General features: G+C 41.6%; 2 protein-coding genes across 2 annotated transcripts in view; one reads left to right on the top strand and one right to left on the bottom strand.

Annotated features, from left to right (window-relative positions):
• The window catches only part of PPP2R3C (protein phosphatase 2 regulatory subunit B'', gamma), a 43,621-nt gene extending 28,209 nt beyond the window's left edge, over positions 1 to 15,412 (bottom strand). The window contains exons 1-3 of the mRNA XM_015416397.1: positions 15,306 to 15,412; positions 8,742 to 8,869; positions 62 to 166 (exon numbers count right to left, since the gene is read on the bottom strand). Of these exons, the coding sequence (XP_015271883.1) occupies positions 62 to 166; positions 8,742 to 8,869; positions 15,306 to 15,354 (282 nt within the window). The 5' untranslated portion in view covers positions 15,355 to 15,412. The remainder of the gene's footprint in view (positions 1 to 61; positions 167 to 8,741; positions 8,870 to 15,305) is intronic.
• Positions 15,413 to 18,135: 2,723 nt separating this feature from the next.
• Positions 18,136 to 22,424, top strand: part of LOC107114810 (mitochondrial ribonuclease P protein 3-like) — a gene marked incomplete at its 3' end in the record, with an annotated part of 24,580 nt that continues 20,291 nt past the window's right edge. The window contains exons 1-2 of the mRNA XM_015416403.1: positions 18,136 to 19,322; positions 22,117 to 22,164. Of these exons, the coding sequence (XP_015271889.1) occupies positions 18,331 to 19,322; positions 22,117 to 22,164 (1,040 nt within the window). The remainder of the gene's footprint in view (positions 19,323 to 22,116; positions 22,165 to 22,424) is intronic.

Raw genomic sequence — 22,424 nt, 5'->3', positions numbered from 1 at the left:
CTTATATGCTCTACAATTACAAATGTTTACAATTAAGAAACACATTTGAATGTTTTCTTACCTGTAGTTCTTCATTATCTAACAGTTCTCTGCTTTTTCTCTGTAAAAAGACTGCTCTAGATTCCTCTCTTAATTTCTGCAATAAAATTTCATCTTCAGCTGGCAGCTAAAAAAGATAAAGAGTTATTTGCAGTGGCAGAACTTATTGAACAGATACCATACAAATACCAACATGGCACATGGCCACAAAGAAGTTAAGACTACTTTTGCATCAATATACAAGGGCAAACAAATGAAGGATATGAGACTGAAGTGTGTCTCATCCGTCCCAAATATATTTCATGCATTCTTTTACTTATATTGGCATGCATATGTGTGCTTGAGGCAAAACTCTTCACACTCAGTTTGCTTAACATACCTTTATAAATTAATAAGCAGTCATGCAAATTTTAAATCTCTTCTAAATTAAAACTTGACTTCACAAATCAAGATTTTCCCCCAGCTACCCACTGAAGTGAGCTTGTTAACTACAATTAATTCCTTGAAAATCCATTTGAAGAGCTCGATATCCAGGTATGGGCCCATGTTTGTTTCATGTTATATTGCTGCTACAGGAATCCTTGCACTCTGGTAATCTCCTTGTAAGTGTAGTTCTTCAGCTCTTGCTGACCAATGCTACATTACTGACAAGGAAATGCTAAATCTACCAAAAAAACCCGTTGCCGCTTGCAGTGCTCAATGATGAGGACTGAAATATGATACAAGCTTCTTGACATCCTGTTTCCATTTACTACTGATGAACAGCACAGTATCACAGGTGGCAGTCAACATCCAACATATATGTGCAGGTGGTACACTCATACCCTCATAAACTTCATGATAAACTTTGTTTAAATCACAGCTTGTTGTGCAAAGCCTCAGTTAATCAACCAGATGTTCATAAGATACTAGGTTTATTTGTAAACTTGTCTGCTGTTTGAAGCCTTTTCTGCTTCAAAGCAGAATCCCTGGATGCTCTCTCAAGCTCCCTTGCATTACCCAAATGCCGGCAAAGCATTATTCCATGCACAGCTCACATGCTATTGATTGGCCTCAATAAAGGAGCAGAAAGAGCTTAGAGCAAGCCAAGCATCCTTGGAGAATTCTGGGCACTCCTGGTAAGCCAGTACAGGAATCCTTGCACTCTGGTAATCTCCTTGTAAGTGTGGTTCTTCAGCACAGTATCACAGGTGGCTGTCTAGCCATTGTCCTGCATTCCCTAAAGCTTTTTACCCTGGGGGGAAAGGAGTGTTTTACAGGTTTAATTCTCCTTTCCTTCCCTCTAGCCATTTCACCATATTTCCTAACCACATTTTCTCTCAAAAATAAAATTAAAACCTTAGGTTGAAATAAATTGATACAGTCAGGTTAGTCACTCACTTTTTCTTGGGAAGAGAGAATTCTCTTCAGGGGGAGGAAGGTGTGGAGGTAAGTGGGGTATGAACTGTTTTTGGCAGGTAAGTGGGGTATGAACTGTTTTTGGCTGTCACAGTGTGCTTTGTATGCAGAAAATTCTATTGTATATGTAGCAAACTGCATAAACATATGGGATTGTAAGCACAGGGTGCCTCACTGCTTTTAACTTTCCCCTGCTTGGTGAGTACTCACTAGTGGGCAGGGGCCAAATTAGAAAAGACATCCTGAGAAAGCCAAGGATAAAGAAAAAACGGGCTGCACCCAGCAATGTGCCAACAGAAAAAACAAAAAATGCCAGGTGATAAGTTGATTTATTAATGTACAAAGTCCCTACACATTTCACACTGTGCAGGTTTCAACATGAGGAATCTATAAAACCATAATTTTACATTTAATACAAGTAATACAAATAATAGAAGGACCCCTTACTAAAAATTATTACAAAAGTATTTAAAATAATATTAACTAAAAAGACAGGATCAAAATTAGTTGCAAAAATTTATACATATTAGTCTATATACAATACCAGACGAATAAATTATACACTGAAAATGAAACTGATAGTTTCCTTTTTATTAAGGGGTCCTTGTATTATCTGTATTACCTATATTAATCTTTAGAAGATTATGTCCACAAAAAGCACCCCATCCCCTTAGCAAGTGGTTTTGGAATGCATCCTGTTACCCGAGTCTCTTGGTTAGCCTCTCACTTCTCTGTTCTACAGACCTGTCTCCAGGTCTCCTTCTCCTGCCTGGTCAGTTTCACATTCTCTCCACACTGCTTTCTTGCATCAGAGGACAACCCCCCCCCCCCCCCACGAACAGACCCATATGTCTTGTTTTCCTCCTTTTTAATTTTATTCCCCAAGTAGATGGACAGTTTTTCTAGGGGAAAGTTTTGTATTGTATCCATCACTGCACATTTTCCTTTCTGTAATTCCCCTTTTGCTCTGCAAATTGCTTACCTTAGTCTCTTTTCTGTTTAATAAATAAAAATAATTTCTGTTTAAGAAGTTTATTCCCCCTCGTTCTTTCAAGTGTTGGTCTGAATCTGGACCTTGGTATAAACGGCCTAGATACTAAGTACTGAAATGCCCAAAATACACGTTTGCTCTGTGCTAGCAAGGGGGATGTCTTTGCATGTTGCCAGTCCTTTATGTGTATGCCAATTTGGGTAATACCTAGAAGGGACAACAAGCACTCAAGATTCTTGTTAGTGGTAATTCAAGCAAGATTGTAAAAGTTAAAACATGCTCAAGACATCTGCAATTGTAAGAGAAATTGCTTTAATATGTGATTCTCTTAAATCAACGAAAATTTAACCATTTAGTCCCTACTGAAAGAAGTATAAAGCTGCAGTAACAATAAGGAACATTTTGCTACTTTTTATTAAACTGGATCCCAAGGAGGCCTGGGAGGCCTTTTTTAAATTAAGAGAGGGTGAGCTCTTATTTGTGTGTGAGATTCTTTTTGGACCTAATTTAATCCTATGGCCTGCCCATCCATGATGCACCACTTATGCTTCCAGTACATAAATACAGACTACTTGCTGATTTGTCACTTCCAGTATACTCTTTACACAAAAACAGACAGGTAGTAGGTTGCATTTTAAAAGTTTAGCAGCACTGTTATGTTCCTGTATTCAGTTAGTGGCTTGAACCAAGGATCCCAATGTACAAACAGACACCAATCTCATGCAGATGCAAGGGACATTGCTAATTTATGTTCCAGCAGCATCAGACCGAAATCACATGCTATGAGGGAAAGTCCATTGAGCAGATGGGGGGTGGAAACGAAAGGGCAGCAAGCCAATTTATTCACATAGGAGCCTTCTGTTCATGCCCATTGGGTCCAAATCATAAAAACGTAAAGAACTTTGAGAAGAAGCCTTCTTTAGGAAGTTCATTGGCCAAGAAAAATGTGTTTCTCCTACTGTACACTTTGAACAGTGAGCAAATATGTTTTGAACTGCTAAGTATCCTTAACTGAGGTGAGACTAAATTACTTAAGCCCAACTGTAACCCCAGTTCCTAATTCTTTTTGCTTTTGAAAGGTCTACCTATTAAATACACATATAGCATCACCCTATATATATATGACAAAATTTATTAGTGGGGGAAAGAGCAAACAGATCACAGAATTCTTGGAGAATCATACAGTGAAAATGACCATAAGGACATTAAAATGAACAGTGATGCATAACACTTACTGTATTCAAGTACATTTTAAAAACTATTTAGAAGTTGATTTATTTTTTTTAAAGTACTGGAAACCAAAGAAATTGACAATCAGTGCAGAAATAAAAGAGGTAGAAAGAAAGTTGTCTAGCACCAATTCCACAGAAAGCCCACCAAAAGCACCAGCTCAACCACACTGTGATTACACTTTGTGAAACTGCTTCCGGGTACAACCACCACGTCTCCTTGGCCTTCCTCTTCTTCCCCTTGATGATACCCCAAGTATGTGTGGGACAGGAAGAGGTGCCTGCTCCTGGGACACTGTAGGAGTCAAGCGTTCCCAGTGTAACCCAGAAAGGTCAAGACTCTCCCTCTGGGCAGGTGCAGGAGAGGGTGTCCTCACTTGGGAAACTGGAGGGAAAGGTCTTGTTGCTGAAAAGAACTCCGCAAAAGTGTGTCTAAGTAGACTGAGTTCCTGGCGGAAGCGAACAATCTCAGCTTCAGTTCTGTTAGTATCCAGGACATGCTGAGTTCTCTGCTGCTGCCACTCCTCCTGGCGGGCTTTGAGCTCTGCTTCAGCAGCCCGACGTTGCTCTTGCCTTGCCAGTCGCATCTCCCTGATGATGCTGTTCTGAAATGACCGTTGCTGTTCGAGGAAAAGATGGAATGTTGTGTCCATGGCCTCCCTCCCAGCCCTTAACTCTTCAAGCAGGCAACTGATGGCTTCCTCCCTTGCCTGGCGTCTTCTAGCCCTCAGCTGTGTCCTCCTGCCCATTGCTGGCCTTTGCACAGTCTCTGAGTCATGTCTTGGTCTTCCTGTTTTCAGGGAAAACAGAAAAGTAATGAAAAAGTGTTAATGTACTTAGTAAAAAAGTATAATGATATATTTATTTTTTCTAGGATTAGGAAGCTTATTGCTACCATGTCTCTGTTTAGATATGGATCTATTAGAAAAGCAATGTCTTTATGGTCAGCAAACAGAGGCCAGGTAAAGAAGTGTATTAGTGCCATCATCTTCCAGATTTTCAACTTATACATGCAGCCAGTTTTTACAAGGCAAGACCGCTTCAGCATCAACTACATCAGAAACACACTGAGAGAAGTGTCTTCTGGTCACTTCGTGGCAACTCGTTCCAATTCACTATTAAGTGCCCTTTCAGAAGTTAAACTGAAAACCAGAGAGGCAGGGGCCAAACTCAGCGGAACTTTAAGGACTGCCAGCAGGCATAAGCGCAAAGATGTGACCAAGATGAGCAAATTTTTCTACGTAAGCTGGAAATATTGGGGGGGGGGGGGTTTAAAGAGACAAAAGTGGCCAACATCGTTTCCATGTATTAGTAAGTGAAATGGTCAGAACAAAGGGAAATGGAATCAGCCATTATTCCCCAAAAGAGTTATGGAAGAAATTAACAGAAACACTCACCTATGGCAGCTTTGTCCTGGGTCCCCATTTTGAAACTCTGTTCTGAATGGTAGGTGGGAGATGATGGCTGTGCAGCCTGAGCAGCAGCTGGCCTGGAAGGCATGAAGATGTCTGGTTCCTGGAAAGCAGACTGCTGATCCTCCTCCAAGGCAGGCGCAAGAGCCACTGTGCTGGAGGATGAGGAGGAAACAGGCTGCAATGGCAGCTGAAAAGCAGTGGCTTCCTCAAGTTCAGATTCCACCTTAATCTTTAATACTTCCTGCAGGGGCTGTGTGGTATCACTGATCTCGTCAAAGGCTGCCTCAGACTCAGAGTCCTCTTCCACCTTCCAGGAAATTTCTGGTGCAGGTTCCCAGGATGGTCCTGGTTGAACCATAGTAGTGGAGGACTGGAGCTTCATCGTTTGACTTATGGAGGAGGGGACAGTTTCTGTTTCTCCTCCACAGATCTCATCCAGCTCCCTAAAGAAACGGCAGCGAACAGGCATGGATCCTGCCTTGCTCATAGCATCCTTTGCCTTTCGGTAGGCTTTGCGAAGGTCCCGAATGCGGTTGTTACATTGGATTCGTGTGCGTAGGAATCCCTCCTCAGCCATCTTCTTGGCAAGTACAGCGTAGAGATCACTGTTGGTAGGCATATTTTGAACTCGGCGCTGGACCAGCAAAGTGTTCCAGTGACCCAAGAGGACTCTGGTCTCCTCATCGGTCCAAGTGGGTCCACGAGGGGCCCGGCCAGATGGTTTGGATTTGCCTGGCTGTTCTCTCTCCATGACAGTTGGGAATGGTTCCTGGAGAAAAAAGGCAAAGTTGTCTCTGCAGACCGGGTCCAGTGTCAAGGAGGGATTTGCACCCACAGCATGAGTGTGTGTCTGCAAAGGGGCAGAACACAACACTGATGTGCTGCAATATCACTTCCATAAAGAGGGACAACAGAGTACAGACGAATCCCCCAAGAACCCATTATGAAAGATGCTGGATGTGATGAACAGAGGACAGCACCCCAACAGAGCTGCCTATGACATGGAAGCTTTTGAGGGATTTATACAAATCCCCAAACTAGAGGGCAAACTCAAACTTCAGAGCTTCCTTCTGGTGCAACAGGTACTTTCCCCTCACTGAATCACTCTGAGGTACAATTCCATCCCCATAAAATACAACATCAACTCATGCTTGCTGTTCCAAAAAACAAGAAACCATGGAGGAAAAAACAGCAAAAATATAATATGTAACAAATCCAAAGTCTCACACACACAGGACACCACTACTGTACCAGCTCATCAAAGCAGGAGGAAAAATAGTATAGGCATTTGAATAGTAACACTACAATATTTTAAATATGAGTAGGAATTCAGCATGGTACAGCCAAATCTTTGGAACCAGAGAGCGACCACAGCTCAGTTGTTAGCAGACACAGTTTGCATGCAGAAGGTTGTCAGTCACACGATCCTAGGGAGCAGAACTAGGAAAGGCCCAGGAGCCTGGGACACAGGAACACCATGACAAGTCAAAGTACCAGACTAGACGGACCAATTGTCTGCATTCATACAACTTAGCTTCATATGTATATGTATCTATATATATGTGTGTGTGTGTATATATATATATATATATATATATGTATGTATGTATCCATATTTACTAACATTTATTCTGTTTCCTATTAACTTAGCCAGTGTGGTGTAGTGATTAGCATGTTGGACTAGGATCTGGAAGACCCAGATTTGAATCCCTGCTCTGCCAGGGAAGTTTGCTGGGTGGCCTTGTGCCAGTCACATACCCTCTGCCTAACCTACTTCACAGGGTTTTCATAATGATAAAAAGGAGGAGAGGAGAATAACATAAGCCACTTTGGGTCCCCATTGGAGGAGAAAGGTAAGATATAAAAGAAGTAAATAAATAAAATACATTCTATTGAATATTGTTATAAATATTTTTAACTTTAATCTTATTATTCTGCTTCAGTTGTGGAAGGGTACAAAATGACAATAATCTTTATAGCATTCACTCTTACAATATCTCTATGATGTTATGTCACAATCATTGTCATTTACAGATGTTAAGGGAAGTGGAAACTAAAGCTGAGAGATGCTGTGTGGCCTTGGACAAATCACTGAAGTGTGGTTCATATAAGTGAGGTGACATCCCTGTTTGTAGTTTACCTTTTCACACAGGGGATTACATATTTGAATCCTCCCCCCAAAACCCCCAGAGAACACAGCAAGGAGAAAGCTAAATGAGAACTTTTGTGACATTTGCAATGTAACCCTATGTAGTTACTTTAAGTCCACAGAAATCAACAAATTTAGACTGCATAGGATTGTACTGTTAGTTTTCTATATGACATAATTTGTTTTACTCTTAGAAGTACTGACAGATGTGACCTCATGTGTGCAGTTTGAAATTCAGGAACAATTTGAATGCCATGGTTAGATTCAACTGTCCATTAATGGAAATTTCTGCCAATTTCCTCTTCCCACTACAGACCACCCTTGTGCCGTACCCCCCAGGAGGAGCATTTCAGGGTACTTATTGGGAGGGGAGAGACTGAAAAGTTCCATTCCACTAATGGAAAACTTAGTCTGGATCTAACCCCTCATATACTGTTGGTGTGATATAAACCATAGTTCACAGCAGAAGTAAATCTTGAGCCCAAATCTTTCCAGTCCACATCACGCTCTCTAACCAGGTCTGCTTTTTGATAGAGATTGTCTATGGCTACTTTAAGGGATTTTGTGTTTATGTTTTGCTAATGTATGGTTATATTATAATTAAAAATAAACGTAAATAAATAAATAACACCCTGGTATTTCAGACCAAGGACTCCATGTTGGGAAAAACATTAAGGAGTTTCTTGGCCTAAGCAACACTGTGTGTGCCAGACTGCCCTGCGACATCATGCAACATAGGTAAAGCTTACAGCTGAAGTTTCAGCAAACTCTCCTGGGTGAGCAACTTGTTTTTATTTGTTTAGAAAATGTATATGCCACCTCTCCAGAGATCTGCTTTGCAGGTTGATACGATGAAGACTTAGCTGGAGGAGCTCACAGCTATGCTTGGCTACGGAATAGAGAATTCATCCCTTCCTTTTCCATGAAAAGGAAAACTAAAACAATCAAGTGTTGCTGCTCCTGGTAAAAAATATAGGATATAGTTTTTCAGCAATAATTATCTGTTGCTTTAAATCAATACTTTCACACAAAGAGGAAAAAATATTTTTAATACCATGATCTGTGCAGGAGATCGTTTTTTGTCCAAAGGACCTTGTGCTGATAGGAACCAGTTCACTCCTGCATTCCTCAGAGCTTTAGAAATATGAGAGTTCATGCAGATTGCACTTCCACAGTAGGGAAGAACTGGTTTAAATAACATTGACTGCTTGGCAGTGTTCCCTCTAAGCTGAGTTAGTGTGAGCCTAGCTCACAGTTTTTTAGCCTCCGGCTCACACATTTTTGTCTTGGCTCAGAAAGGGCAGCTCCAGAGCGAACTGATTCCTGCAATAGCCAAATCACTGGCTCACAACTTTAATGCCAGTCACTCACGAAGTTGAATTTTTGCTCACAAGACTCCGTTGCTTGGTCACAGTTCATTTTTTCATAGTGTGGAATGGGCCAAACTGCTCTTCTGTACAAGAGGCAATTTTTTTTAACATATCAGTAATAGTTGTGGAAGTGATTAATAAAGCACTTACCCTATAATAAAATCGAGGTATATTCATATAGGAAGTACTGGCATTTTTTCTTCCTCCTTTCCATTCCAGATAGTATTTTGTGAACAGCTCCATCTCTTCATCCTTCAGCTCTTGATCACTCCTTTTAGCTAGTTAACATAAGACAGGAGGCATTACACTTTACTTATATGGGCTATGTTAAGACCACATATTTTCACATATAAATGATTTAGTTTTGCCTCAATATTATTCTAGCAAACCAGTAGTCAAAACAGTTTGGCTTGCTGACTGACAAATTTATGTTCAATATACATAAATCCCTGCACAATTCTCTTTCACAAAAAAAAAACAGAATAGATTGTGTTCATCTGGTTTGCAGATGAGCCAGTTTGGTGTCGTGGTTAAGTGTGCGGACTCTAATCTGGGAGAACCGAGTTTGATTCCCCACTCCTCCACTTGCACCTGGCTGGATGACCTTGGGAAAGTCACAAGCTCTGGCACAGCTGTCCTTGAAAAAGAGCAGTTTGTGTCAGAGCTCTCTCAGCCCCACCCACCTCACAGAGTGTCTGTTGTGGGGAGGGGAAGGGAACGGAGTTTGTAAGCGGCTCTGAGACTCCGAGTGAAGGGCAGGGTATAAATCCATTCTCCTCTTCTTCCTTCTGTTTAAAATGAAAAACAACATGAAGCTGAATGGACAATCGAAGGCTTTAGCACCTAGTTAGAGAGGACAAGACTGGCTTGCTCCTAATATAAACACTTGAAATGGAACCCAGGAGTAAGTTCTCAACAATTCTAAAAAATAATAATATTCCATTCAGCTTCTTGTTGTTTCTCATTTTCAATAGCCATGTTTTTTTTCCAGGATAATTTGACAAAAGTAGAGAAGAAATTAAGCACTGGTCTGCTCCCAACATAACACTGAGCTGCATTAACAGGCTGACGCCTTTGAACATAATAGGATTACTCCGGAGGAAGATTGGGATGAAATGAGTCTATATCCGGGGGTTCATTGAGAATGATGGACTTTTCCTTGTAATACTGTAAAGATTTCTCTATAATATAATATGATGTTTACCTTGAAAAGATTTACTAAATGTCTTAGTCATTAAAAAAAACAATTCTCTTTCACAAGCTCTGTAAATCTGTTCCCTGGGAGCAGCATACATTTCCTCCTAGCCACAAGTGCCATGAGAGGCTTCCCTCCCAAACTGGCCTCTCATTTTCTGCACATAAGCTGCAGTAATTTGTTTACAATTTATGCTTGAAAGTTTTCCCTGAGCAGTTATAATGTAATGGTGGCACAGAACATGAGCCTTGCTGGTGGCAACTAACTTTTAGAATAAAGTAACACATCAGAGAGCACATGAAAAAATGTGCAGTGAAACACTCTACTACAAACGACCACAAATTTGTTTACAGTGAGCCAGCACTTACTGACTGCATTCAGGTGTCATGCTAAATCACAGCTTGATTAAACACCAGCTAAATAGGACGTCTGACCTCCCCCCATTTACACTGGTAAGCAGAGGAGGCACAACAAGAATTACAGCCCAGATTTTGAATCCTGGTTTGCTGTAACTCTGGTCAGCTGTCAAATATAACTACAAGAATCCTTGCTAGTTTGGTAGCACCACCTCAGGGCTACAGAGTGGTGAAAAGCCCTTGCAGATGGCAGTCATAGGCACTAGGACAAACTAGGATTTCTGAGCCTAAATGCCGTAGAAAAGGAAAACTAACCATGATCAGTTCAATGAGCTGTAGTTAATCCTGACATCTGATATTCAAATATATTCATGTTACATACATTGTATGTGTCTTTAAACTTACTTTTCTCTTCATAGCACTAACACAGACAAATCCAACCCAGGACTAAAAACACAGGTAGAAGAAATCCTCAGTCTTACTTAATACTAATGACACCTAAATGTTCCTTGAAAAAGGTAAATTATTAACTTATTTCTAAACACTTTCAGCAGTGATGAATTCAAACCATTTATTGGTAATCTATATCATCTAACCAGTGCTTTGTGCTTGAGGAACTGGTAATTCCAGTGCAGGCTATAGTGCAGTGGTGGCGAACCTATGGCACGGATGCCAGAGGTAGCACTCAGGGCCCTCTCTGTGGGCACGCGTGCCATCGCCCCAGCCAGGCCTAGACCATCATTAAAGTGTCGAATTCTCTGCCAAATAATTTTAAGTAAATGAAAGCATTTGTGATTGCTTTCCTTACTTTGTTTGGATCATCTTAAGTTAATGTATGAGTTGTTTTTTCTAAAGTAAAACCTCAGTATTCAGGTTAAATTGCCATGTTGGCACTTTGCGACAAATAAGTGGGTTTTGGGTCGCAGTTTGGGCACTCGGTCTCTAAAAGGTTCGCCATCACTGCTATAGTGGTTTCTTACACTGAAGAATTTACAGTTGTATGCCATAGGCCCCAGTCACATGGCAAAGTTGCCGCGGAAGAGGCATGGGAGTCACACGAGTTTGCAACAGGGGGAAAGGCTTGTGTGGTTTTCCCTACTGTTGCTATGGCTGCCAATATAGCACAGGGCAGGATTCCCTTCAGGTCTCCAGTAGCAGCCACTACCACCATCCCCAACACCACCAGGTCTTTTTCCGTGTCTTTTGAAAACCAGCTATTAGATATAATAATGCTCTGTTTATCAGATTATCTTATTCCGAGTTTCCCTGAATTCCTAACTTCCTTTAAATGCTAGTCCCTTTAATTGTGGAAATAAGAGGAAAGGCACAATTCTGCAACAAAAGGCACTAGATTTTTGCTTTTTAAAAAAATCTCTGGAACCTGAGAAATCCTGACACACAAGTTATTGTCAAAGATTCAGGTGGATAGCCATGTTGGTTTGAAGCAACAGAACAAAGTCTTACTCCAGTGGCACCTTTAAGACCAACAAAGTTTAATTCTGGGTATAAGCTTTCCTGTGCATGCACACTTCATCAGATACACTGAAACAGTTTTCCTCAAACCTTACATATAGGTGTGGGAGCAGTTGTCAGGAAGGGCTAGTTAGAGACAAGATGCATAAGTAACTGGGCAATTAGTATAGCTAAAATTGGATTAAAGCACTTGTTAAAACCTGTGGATGGCAGCAAATTAGCATACAAATACAAGAGTTAACAAACAGATGTGAAAACTAACACTTTGAAAGCTTTGGAAAATTATTTTTATTCTTATGTTTTGTAGTTGTATGTTTTATGAGAAAAATGAAAAAAATTACGTACCAAAAACCCCCACAAAAACCAAGTGTGGATCCAGTCCCATGTCCAAGACTAACAAAGTTCAATTCTGGGTGGTGCAACGAGACCTGACAACTACCCCTTCCCTTTCTCTACCTATATGTAAGGCGCCACTTGAGGAAAAATGTTTCTATGTATCTGATGAAGTGTGCATGCACATGAAAGCTTATACCCAGCGTTAAACTAAGTTATTGTAATGTTACAGGGATATAATGATATTCAGTTGCCAATTATAACACACACATACCCAAGAAGGGGTCAATGGTCACTGTGGGGACAGGACCAGGACTGGGAAAATCCAAACTTTCCTGCCCACACAGGCTTTGTTGCAATCTTTCATCAAACTTTACAGGAAAGTAGGTTGGGAAAGATCAAAGAATGCTCCACAACACTGAGGAAAAAACGGGTGTGTGTGTGTGTGTGTGTGTCCACTTCTGTACAGCATCAAACCTAGGGCAAATAACTTGTATGGAAACAGACAGTAATTCATCAGGCAGGAAAACCAGAAAATCTGGTGGAAACTATGGGATTTTTAGTATATATGCCACCAGAGCTCTAGACAGACCAGTACACAGTGTTTTTTGAATTTGTGGTCACCACGTATGCTTTTGTCTCTTTGCCATTTTTCACGTTTTTGCTGGTAATATAACATAATATAAACATAATCTGGTATTTGTTTCCCTATGTTCTTGGTTACTGATTGAACTAATTTAGCTACAAAATGATATTGAGCTGAAACCAAAATTTAAGAAATTGTATGACAAGTTTTGCTTACAGAAAGAAATTTGCTATCCTGCTCTATGGACAGTGGTTAAGAAGTTCCGTGTTGCATTTCCCACATCATATTCGGTGGAATGTGGTTTTAGTGTGGTTGTCCAACTTCTCTCCAAATGAAGAAATCAACTCCAGATTAATAAACATAATGATTGAAGACTCCAGCTGACTTTAAATCAGACACCAGGAAATTGATACCAGATTAGAGTCTGCACACTTAACCACACCAAACTGGCTCTCTTCAGACCTACATGTACCCAAATGTGACAGCTGCTAATTGAAATCTAATCAAAACCACTATAGGATGGAAGTATCAGCTACAGTTTGAAACCAATACAGCTACAGATTTCTCAGAGCAAGCAGCTTTCTGAACCTTTCAAACTGGCAAACCCAGAGATGGGCAACTGTAGCTGGAGGTGAATTCAAGTCCCCAACAACCAATGACTTCTTGTGCAGCTTTAGGCAAATTAGTTTTTCACAGTCTCAGTTTCCACTCTATAAAACTGGGATCAAAACAATTAGATTTCATATTGTTAAGAAGAAGAAGAGATTGGATAGCCTTCGGGGTAGGGCGGGATATAAATCCAAGGATAAAATAAATAAATAAATAAAATTTATACCCTGCCCTTCCTTCGGAGTCTCAGAGCAGTTTACAAACTCCTTTCCCTTCCCCTCCCTACAACAGACACCCCGTGAGGTAGGTGGGGCTATATACCATTCCAATTGTTAGAAAGATCTTGACCACACTTTGGTAGGCACTTTGAGATAAACAAGCTGACTTTTTCTGTTCCTCCATACATAGAATGGCCATTCGGATTTCAATTTCAGATCATAAACAAAGATACAAAGGTAATATAATGTAATATCAAATAATAGTTTGTTAAGCTGGAATTAAGACTATCCCTAGGTTCTATTCTCTCATTCTCCAATAAAGTTATCTATACATAACAGAACCAGCAGTGTAATGCACAGTGTACTCAGTTTGAACCAGGAAGATTCATGTTCCTGCTGCTAGGGATGCCAGCTCAAGGTTGGGAAATTCCTGGGGATTTAGGGGTGCAGCCAGGGAAGGGACCTCAGCAGGGTATAATGCCATAGAGTCCACCCTCCAAAGCAGCTATTTTCTCCAGGGGAACGGATCTCTGTCATCTGGAGATCACTTGTAATTCTGGGGGATCTCCAGGCCCCATCTGGAGGTTGGCAATCCTATCCTGCTCAGTTGCCTTTAACAAGGCAATCTAATCTCACTCTTTACTGGGTTGCTGACAGAATAAAATGGGATACAGCCTCATGCACATACTCCTCCTGAGGACATTCTTTTGTTTCTCCCCAATGAAAACACCGAACATTTTGAGCAGTTCCTATGAAATGTTTTGCCTTTTGGGATGAATGAAATGCTTTTAAAAATAAGGTTTTACTCATTCAAAAAGTACAGAACAAATATCATAATGAAAACTCCTATGCAATATATCCCTTATTTTGTCCACAATATACTAACATGTGTAATGTAACACACTATTGAAGAGTTCAGTTTCAGTATTATAAAGTTTACTGCAATATCCTGAGACTCCTGCTGTCCAAATAGCATTCTTTTGTTATTTTAGTATTGCTTTCTGCTCTCAACTTTGACTTTCTCCCTGCCTCTCAAATGGCAAAAACTAAGCACCAATTCACATTTTACAAAGTCTATGTTGTGGTCACCAGAAGGGCTTGGGATGAGACATGCACTCAGGGTTCTGTGTTAGGAACTCAGTTCCCAGTATGTGGAGACCCAAAGAGAATGGGGTGAGTTTAAGTCCCCCCCCCCACTACACTTTCCTAAGGAGGGTTGGCCTTGGTTAGAATTTGGATGGGAAACTCCCAAAGAATACCAGGGTTGCTATGCAGATGCAGGCAATGGCAAATCACTTCCGAATGTCTTTTGGCTTGAAAACCCTATGGGGTTGTCACAAGTCAGCTACAAGTTGATGACAAAAAAACCCCAAAACACAATGCATGCCATTACATTTAAGATCTTAACCCTCCCCCCATGCCTTCAGAAGCCGAGCTGCTAAATCCACTCCCTCTCACACTGTTGTTGTTGTTGTTGTTGTCGTTGTTGTTGTCGTCGTCCCCCCCCCCCCGTTTTTAAATTATTTTAGGATCTAGCCGAGCCGGTGTTATGACTTGGCAGTTTGTTTGTTTTAAAGTTTTTGTTCATCGCTTTGGAACTTCTAAAACAAAAGGCGGTATACAAATCTTGTAGACTCAAATGTCTTCTCTGCTTTCCCCCTGACAGGCAACCTTAGCAGCACCCTCCGGTGGTGGTGGTGAGGAGAGCCACAGGAAGAGCAGCAGCTCCGAAGTCTACGGAAAAGGATCCTTCCTGGAGGCACTAACTGCTGGCGCCGGCCAACCGAAGCCTCCCTGAAAGGGCGGCGCTTCTTAAGCAGCGAAGGCCCACATGTGCTGAAGGCCAGTCACCGTCCTCCAACTGTCAGTTATTCCCTCCTCAGAGCCCACCACTGACAGACAAGCGCAAAGACTGACACCTTGTGTCCCGGCGCAGAGACTTACGGTCGGTGCTTGCGGCCAGGCGGCTCTTTAGCGCCTGCTTCCAATCCATATCCCGCGATGCTTCCGCCCTAGCCAACCAACTGCACCGCTCCCTTCACCGCCACTAACCGTCGAACATCCGGACAACTGGTACCCGGATCACGTGATATGTTCCCCTCTGTACTGCCGCCATCTTACCTACTGGTAGAAAAGCCACGGCCGCAAAGGCCAACCCTTTTCTCAGAACAGGTGCCCCTAACCAACATGGCTATTATAGCCCGCAAAAAAATAATAATCCTGCCCGTTATCATTTCTCATTGGGTCCTGGAGATCACGGGTAATAGTCAGCTGAACTAGGGGAACAACTGACTGAATGCACCGAGAAGTTTAGTGGCGAAAGTCTTCAAGTGCACCTCCTGGTATATGGTTGGTTCTAAACCCGGGTAATGGACAATTATATGGAGTCGATGTCCGTATCATGGTATCTGTTTCTTTGTTGTGTGGATGTTGTAACCGAGTTAGTAGGATATTCTAACTTTACACAGGAGTTTCTCCTCGGTTGTTAATACGGACTACAAGTCCCAGCAACCTCTGCGCTCTAGGTTTCCGGAAAACGTTTTCTATACCATGCTGAGAGTTTGGCTGGCTTTTGCGAGCGGAGAGCTGCTTTTCGTAACGGTAAAGTACGGTGGTTGGTAGGGTGCATAGTTTTGTCTGCATAAGCTGTAACATAATAACGTAAGCGTGCGAGGGAATAGAAATCAGATCATTTCAGAACTTAGTTGTGTCTTTTTTGTTCTTTGTGCACTGAATGATAGATCAGAGGATGTCGACTACGATTCGTAAAAATTTCTGCGATTCGTAAAAAGTCTTTAGTCAATAGGGATTGTCACTCCTAATGGTTTCTTCTAAGGAAGAAGTAAGCAGGCAAAAACAACAATGGCCCTGGTCACATAGGCCGGATACGGGGGAGGCATGGCTAATTGCCCCGGTGCAGTTTGATGTGCGATTAAGCGATCAGACCTGCCGTAAACGAAGGACTGGAGGGGAATGCGCGATCACACCACAGGCGTCTGGAGGCAGCTCGTTGCAAACATTTACTAGTACCTTGGAGGTACTAGTTTTTTAAGGCGCATTGTCGGCAGTAAACCACAGGTGCGCTCCACTTCCCAGATGTTGGGGTGTGATCGCGTCTGGATAATCCGCCCACCATCCTTGCCTCTCCCGCAGCAAAGTTGCCGTGTGACCGGGGCCCAAGATTGTAAGTAGAGTCTCACTTATTCAGACTTCAGCTGCATGAGGATGAAGTGACTAGGTTCTGAGGTGGTGGACAATCACAGGTGGTCACATTTTGGAATGTTGTCAAAACGTCTCTATAAACAAAAATAGTGCAGTAAGCAAAGAGAGTATGCCTGCTATAGTGTTTTCCTATTTATACTTTTTAAATGTAATGGAACATTCAAAGTTGAAATCCACTTTCTGCAGGCTGAAATGGTGTAGTCCATTCTACCTCCAGGAGGGTTTGCCATCTCATTACCACCTCATTCTCCTATATGTGTAAACCAAGCCATGTTGAGGTATTCTGAGAACCAGAATGGACAGGTTGCAATAGCTCTGTGAGCTCAGACATTTGACTGTGTTAATTTGTATCACCACCAGCTTGTCTCTTAGCAGAAACATGGATCCTTGCAATGACATTAGGTTAACAAGATTTCCTGGGCCAGACCCCATCTTCTAAATGGAAAACTTTCTTTGTTGATTGAAGGCCACACAATGAGGCTTTCTCCCATGCCAGTGAATTGCATGTGTGTATGCTTGCACACAAGACTCTAAGCAGCCACAAGGATAGGGCCTCAAAGTATTTTGGAATGGGGTGAAAATTTTATTTATTTATTTATTTTTCACATTTGTATCCCGCCCTCCCCGGTGGGCTCAGGGCAGCTAACAGGGGCAAGGTCATTAGCTATGCCATAGGTAAAAACATACATAAACATAGTAAAAACATCCAAACACTAAAACCACAGTACTCAATCCATTACTAGTATCCTAAGTCCAAGATGGTATCACCACAGTTCCAGATGGTACTCTCATGGTGTATGTGTCCAATGGCGACGGCTTATCAGATCTTCTACAAATTCCAGGTTCTTCCTTGGGCCTCGTCGGTGCATCCTTTAAGATACCTTGACGGTGGTGGTATAATGGGGTGGCGGCTCCTACTCAAAGGCCTGGCGGAAGAGCTCCGTCTTGCAGGCCCTGCGGAATTGCACAAGGTCCCGCAGGGCCCGGATCTCCCCCGGGAGCTCGTTCCACCAGGTAGGAGCCGCCAACGAAAAAGCACTGGCCCTGGTCGCAGCTAGTTTGGTGTCCTTGGGACCCGGGATGACCAACAAATTTTGGGGATGTGTCCCATAGGCCATAGAGGGGGTAACATAAAATGTACCCTTCTCTGCATTGTACTATTCAGGGTAGTGGTGGAGGAGCAGCTTTTTGTTCATCTTGTTTAAATGTTGGCAGTCAGAGATCAAAGACAATTACATTATACTTCTTAACAGATGAGGATTTGGTCTGACTAGAAAGCTACTTGCTACCCCTAGGACTCTGAAACCTTGTTTTGTTGCACCATGGACAAGAAGAATTTCTCAGTTTGTTAAAATTATGTGGATATATAAATATCTATATGTAAAATCTTGTGCTGCTTCGGAGAAGTGTTAACTCATTGTTTTGCTTTTCTCTAGCTTGACGTGACTTCAATTAATATTTCACATTGTTGTACTTCTTGCTGCAGTGTGCATTTATGACAGATGAAAAAACATCAACAGATGTTCTTCAGCCTTTTGTGGAAAGAGATGCTCACATTTTGAAGTGATTGTATTGAGTCTTTTCTTCTGATGAGATTAATGAAACAGCTCAGTTTGCCAGTGACTTCTGTCCTATCTTGTCTCAAGATTTGACAAGATTTTCAATATTCTTTTGTACTGGGAATGATGCTTGTTCCTAGGTTATTCCATTAGAAACCTCTCTTGCAATTTGAACTTTTTCTGGTATCATGGCACTCTTCTGCCAAACTAGCAGTTTGGCATTACGGACTTCACTGAAGACATATCAGATGTTCTATCCCATTCTGCAGCTCCGCCAATTACCTACTGTTTTTGGGTGCTTAATTTGTACAACATCATCTCAGTCTGCAAAACCCATGGATCCCGAAACAATATGTAAAGGAACTCCAAAGTTAAAATCTAGAGAAAAAGAGGACGATAAAAGGCAGGGCAGAGCTGGAAGATATGATTTCTCTCCCCGCCCTTTCAATGTGTTTGCTGCTGGAGCTTCCAAAATGAGATCAACGACTCAAGACTCTCTTACAGATATAAAGAAACCCTGTTCTTCTAAAAAGATGATCCTCTGTCCTCCAGAAAAACCTTTGAGTGTGGAGGAGTGGGGAAAGATGATAGAAGAATTTGGAACAGTTAGAAAGTTTGAAGAGCTGATGTTCAACCAAATGATTGCTCACCAGAGTCCCATAGATGTGGCTAAATCCTTGCTTGTTGCCATTGCTGATAGACAGGGGGATATTGGGTATGCTCTCTTGGTGAAATACTTGACTCTGTGTGTTTCTCAGAAGGAGGTGGAAGAGATATATGATATCCATGACATTATGAAAACCAGATATAAGATTTTAGAGACATCAGCTTATAGTCTTCTGATCAGAGGTCTGAGTAGTTCTCAACGCTGGAAGGAGGCATTGTCCCTGCTGGAGGAGATTAAAAAAGTCATGACCCCTTCAAAAGGAAACTATGGGGATTGCATCAAGGGGGCCCTTATTAACCAGGACATAAATCTGGCATGCAAACTGTTTTATGAGATGGTAGCAAAGGATTTGATACCACACTTAGATACCATACAGGCTTTCTTTGACACTGGCAAAAGTGTGAGGGATGAGCAGTGGAAAACCAAACTCATTCATATCCTCTCCTACTTAAGAGATAATCAAGTATATCCCGGAGAAGCACTAATGCAGAGCATCAACCAGTGGTTTGTAAGGTAAATTTATTTATTTATTTCACTTATTTATAGCCTGCCTTTCTCACTGTGACTGAAGGTGGATTACAAGAGTACAGAAAAAGGAAAAAAATGTAACCATGTATTACAGGACATTGAATGATCAATGTAATAGGACTAGGAATACAAAACTGAATGACAATATGAGCAGCAATGTGAACATACTTTATAAGATATACAGTGAAGAATGCAATAGGACTAGGAATACAATATTGAGTGACAGTGCGCACAACAAACTGCTCAGTCCAGCGTAGTGCGAGCAGAATATGGGATTACAGAGGTATAAGGTAATATGGTACCCACTCCCTACTCCCATGTGATGGTGCCCAAGTGGACCATATACCTGTTACTAGTTAAGATGATTCAGCCTGATTTTTGTCTGAAGGATATTTACAGTCATATAGGCTTCAACATATTGAGTCTTATAAGCAACTTGTTAATCTTTAATTTTGTTTGTTGGTGGCAAGAAATAACCATGACATGCCACATTGTTAGATTCCCTCACTTTTGGTCTGTGTGCCTGGCATATAGAGCACAGCGAAATTTGGTTGGTCCACTAAAAAGATATTACATGGATTTTGTTATTGTTTTTTGGATTTTGTGAGGACTGATAATAGCTGCGCAGCATTTTCTGCACAGGATTGCAGCCATGCATCTTGCTTTTGAAAGCCATTGTGGTAGTACAGTGTGACTAAAATTTGGACTGGAGAGAACTGTGCCCACTCAGCAGTGTAGATCACTCTATCTCACCCTTCAAGATGGTTGTGAATAAAAAATGGGGGTGAGAAAGCCATATAAACTAGCCTAAATTCCTTGGAGGAAAGGATAGAAATATAATAAAACTAATAAAACCTAAGTACATTTTGTCTAATGTCACATGATGTTCAAATGGCCTGTGAGGAAAAACACCTCTGGCCTCCTCCTCAAGGGTTAGCATGAAAAATAGCAGGCCTAGTTCATCTTGCAGGTGTTACTAATTGGCCTCTTTGCCTTCTCATTCTCAAGGCCAGGAACGGAAGTAGTGTTATTAGATTCTCATTAGAACATGTGGGCTGGTGAATGGGAGGGGGGAGGGCCAGGGGCGATGAGGTAATTTTCTAGCGGCTTCTCCTAAGAACGCGTTCTGATTGAATGTCATCCTCACCTGATATTACTGGGCCAAAATCCCCATAATTTAGCTTAAGCCCTGAAGAAGACAGACTAGCTGAGATCCAGGCCTAAACTCTGACCAGCTTGTGTAGCAATTGCCAGCAATGTAGGTAATGCCTGTGCTTTGGCATGTCAAACTCATTTATTATGAGGGCCAGATCTGTCATAAATGAGACCTTGTTGGGCTAGGCCACGTGTGTCATAAAATGTAATGCCAGGTAGCAGAGATATAAACTTTATAAAGGACACAGGCAAGCCCAATTAAATATTTTTAAACTTTAAATAAAACATGCTTAAAACACTAGCACTCTTGCAATATTTTGTCTATTGAACAGTCTCTGATAACTGATATCTCTTGCTTTAATTATTGCATCAAAATATCTGTGCTGTAGCAATCCTGAGTATGCTGTAAGTGATTTATTGCTGTAAGTGATTTATTGACATTCATTACAGAAATCTCATGCTCAGTGTTCTGAACCTGGGCCCAGGGGGAAACATGAAATGGCTGGGCATTGCAACCTTTTGTACATAACTTGCTTCATGTGCTGGTCAAGAACATGAGAAGGCATCCTGACACAGACTGAGGGCCATGTGTTTGTCTACAAAACTATAGTCTTCCCCAGAGAAATAACTACAGCTTCCTACAAAGGAATTGTGCTGGGTGAACTTGGTCTGGACACATACTCTCAGCCTAATCCACCTCACTGGCTTGTTGTTATTCCTCCTCTAAAATAGTTCACATTGCTTTCTTACTGAGAAAGGCTGGACCATGAGGGCATGAATACAGTGAAAAGGGGGAGAGAACCGAGTTGCACCCAGGAGAGCCCAACAAAACACACACACAGCACACACAAGCTCATACCTTTATTTATTTATTTATGCTTTCAGCTTGTATCCCGCTCGAACCCCAAGGGGTCTCTGAGCGGCTCACAGTTACTCTTTATCCCTATCTATGGCCACACATATTCAGGGGTGGGGACTGCCCTACCGGCACCCAGTGGAGGGACAAAACCTGAACAAATCTTTGTTGGTCTTAAATGTGCTCTTTGTATTTCTCCTGTGTGATGAGGCGTCTTCTGCAGCCTGGCCAGGAAGCAAGCTCTGAGTGTTCCCTCCCTCCCCCTGGGAGGAGGAGGTAGAGGAGCCTCAGCCAGTTCTTTACCAGACTCTCTCCATCACAAAAGAGAGGCTTGCTTATCTATCTCTCCTGTGCGATTGAGAGAGACTGGTAAAGCAAGCTGTCACATGGTGGCAGCAGAACTGGAAAAGGAAGCAGGAAACAGCCAGGTCCTTGTGAGCTGGATTGGGGCCCTCTGAGAGTGACGGTTGAGCTAGTTTTTCTTATTTTCTTGCTGCATGATTTTGGGGTAGTTTTTTGGCTATATGACCTTTCTATTAATTGAAATTGAAATAGACTTTATAATCTTTTTTAAAATAAACAGCAGTCTGGTTACTTGTGTGCAACTGCTGTGAGGACCCACAGGATTTAGGCCTTGAACTCCTTGACTCGGGGAAATGCATAAGAATTGCAGCCCTAATGTGTTTGTACTGACAGGATGTTCTTTTTTCCCCTTTACCTCTGATTAGTTGTTATACTGAATTTTAATGTCTGTGCTATCTTTTGTAGTCTTCCTGGAGAGAACTGGAAAGGAAACTTAACTACCATAAAAAATAGGTAAATATATTCCTTGTTTAAAAACTCTATGTAATATTTTGCTCTTAAGTGCTTTGATTTTAAGAGCCAGTAGAAACGGTTCATGACCATAGCTTCAGATCTATGTTAGGCATGCCATTTTCTGACAAATTACATACCGGCAATTCTGAGATTTCTTTTGGGGAACTAATAACAGTACACTGTTCCAATCTACTCTACAGTAGATTCAAGCAGGATTTTTTTAAAGTTCTGTAACCACCAAAATAAGATTCTGAATGGTT

This window comes from Gekko japonicus, unplaced genomic scaffold (assembly GCF_001447785.1).
Source record: "Gekko japonicus isolate JY-2015 unplaced genomic scaffold, Gekko_japonicus_V1.1 scaffold1540, whole genome shotgun sequence".
In the NCBI taxonomy this organism is placed as follows: Eukaryota; Metazoa; Chordata; class Lepidosauria; order Squamata; family Gekkonidae; genus Gekko; species Gekko japonicus.
The sequence above is the reverse complement of the archived record's forward strand: the minus strand, read 5'-3'. Positions and strand labels throughout refer to the sequence as shown.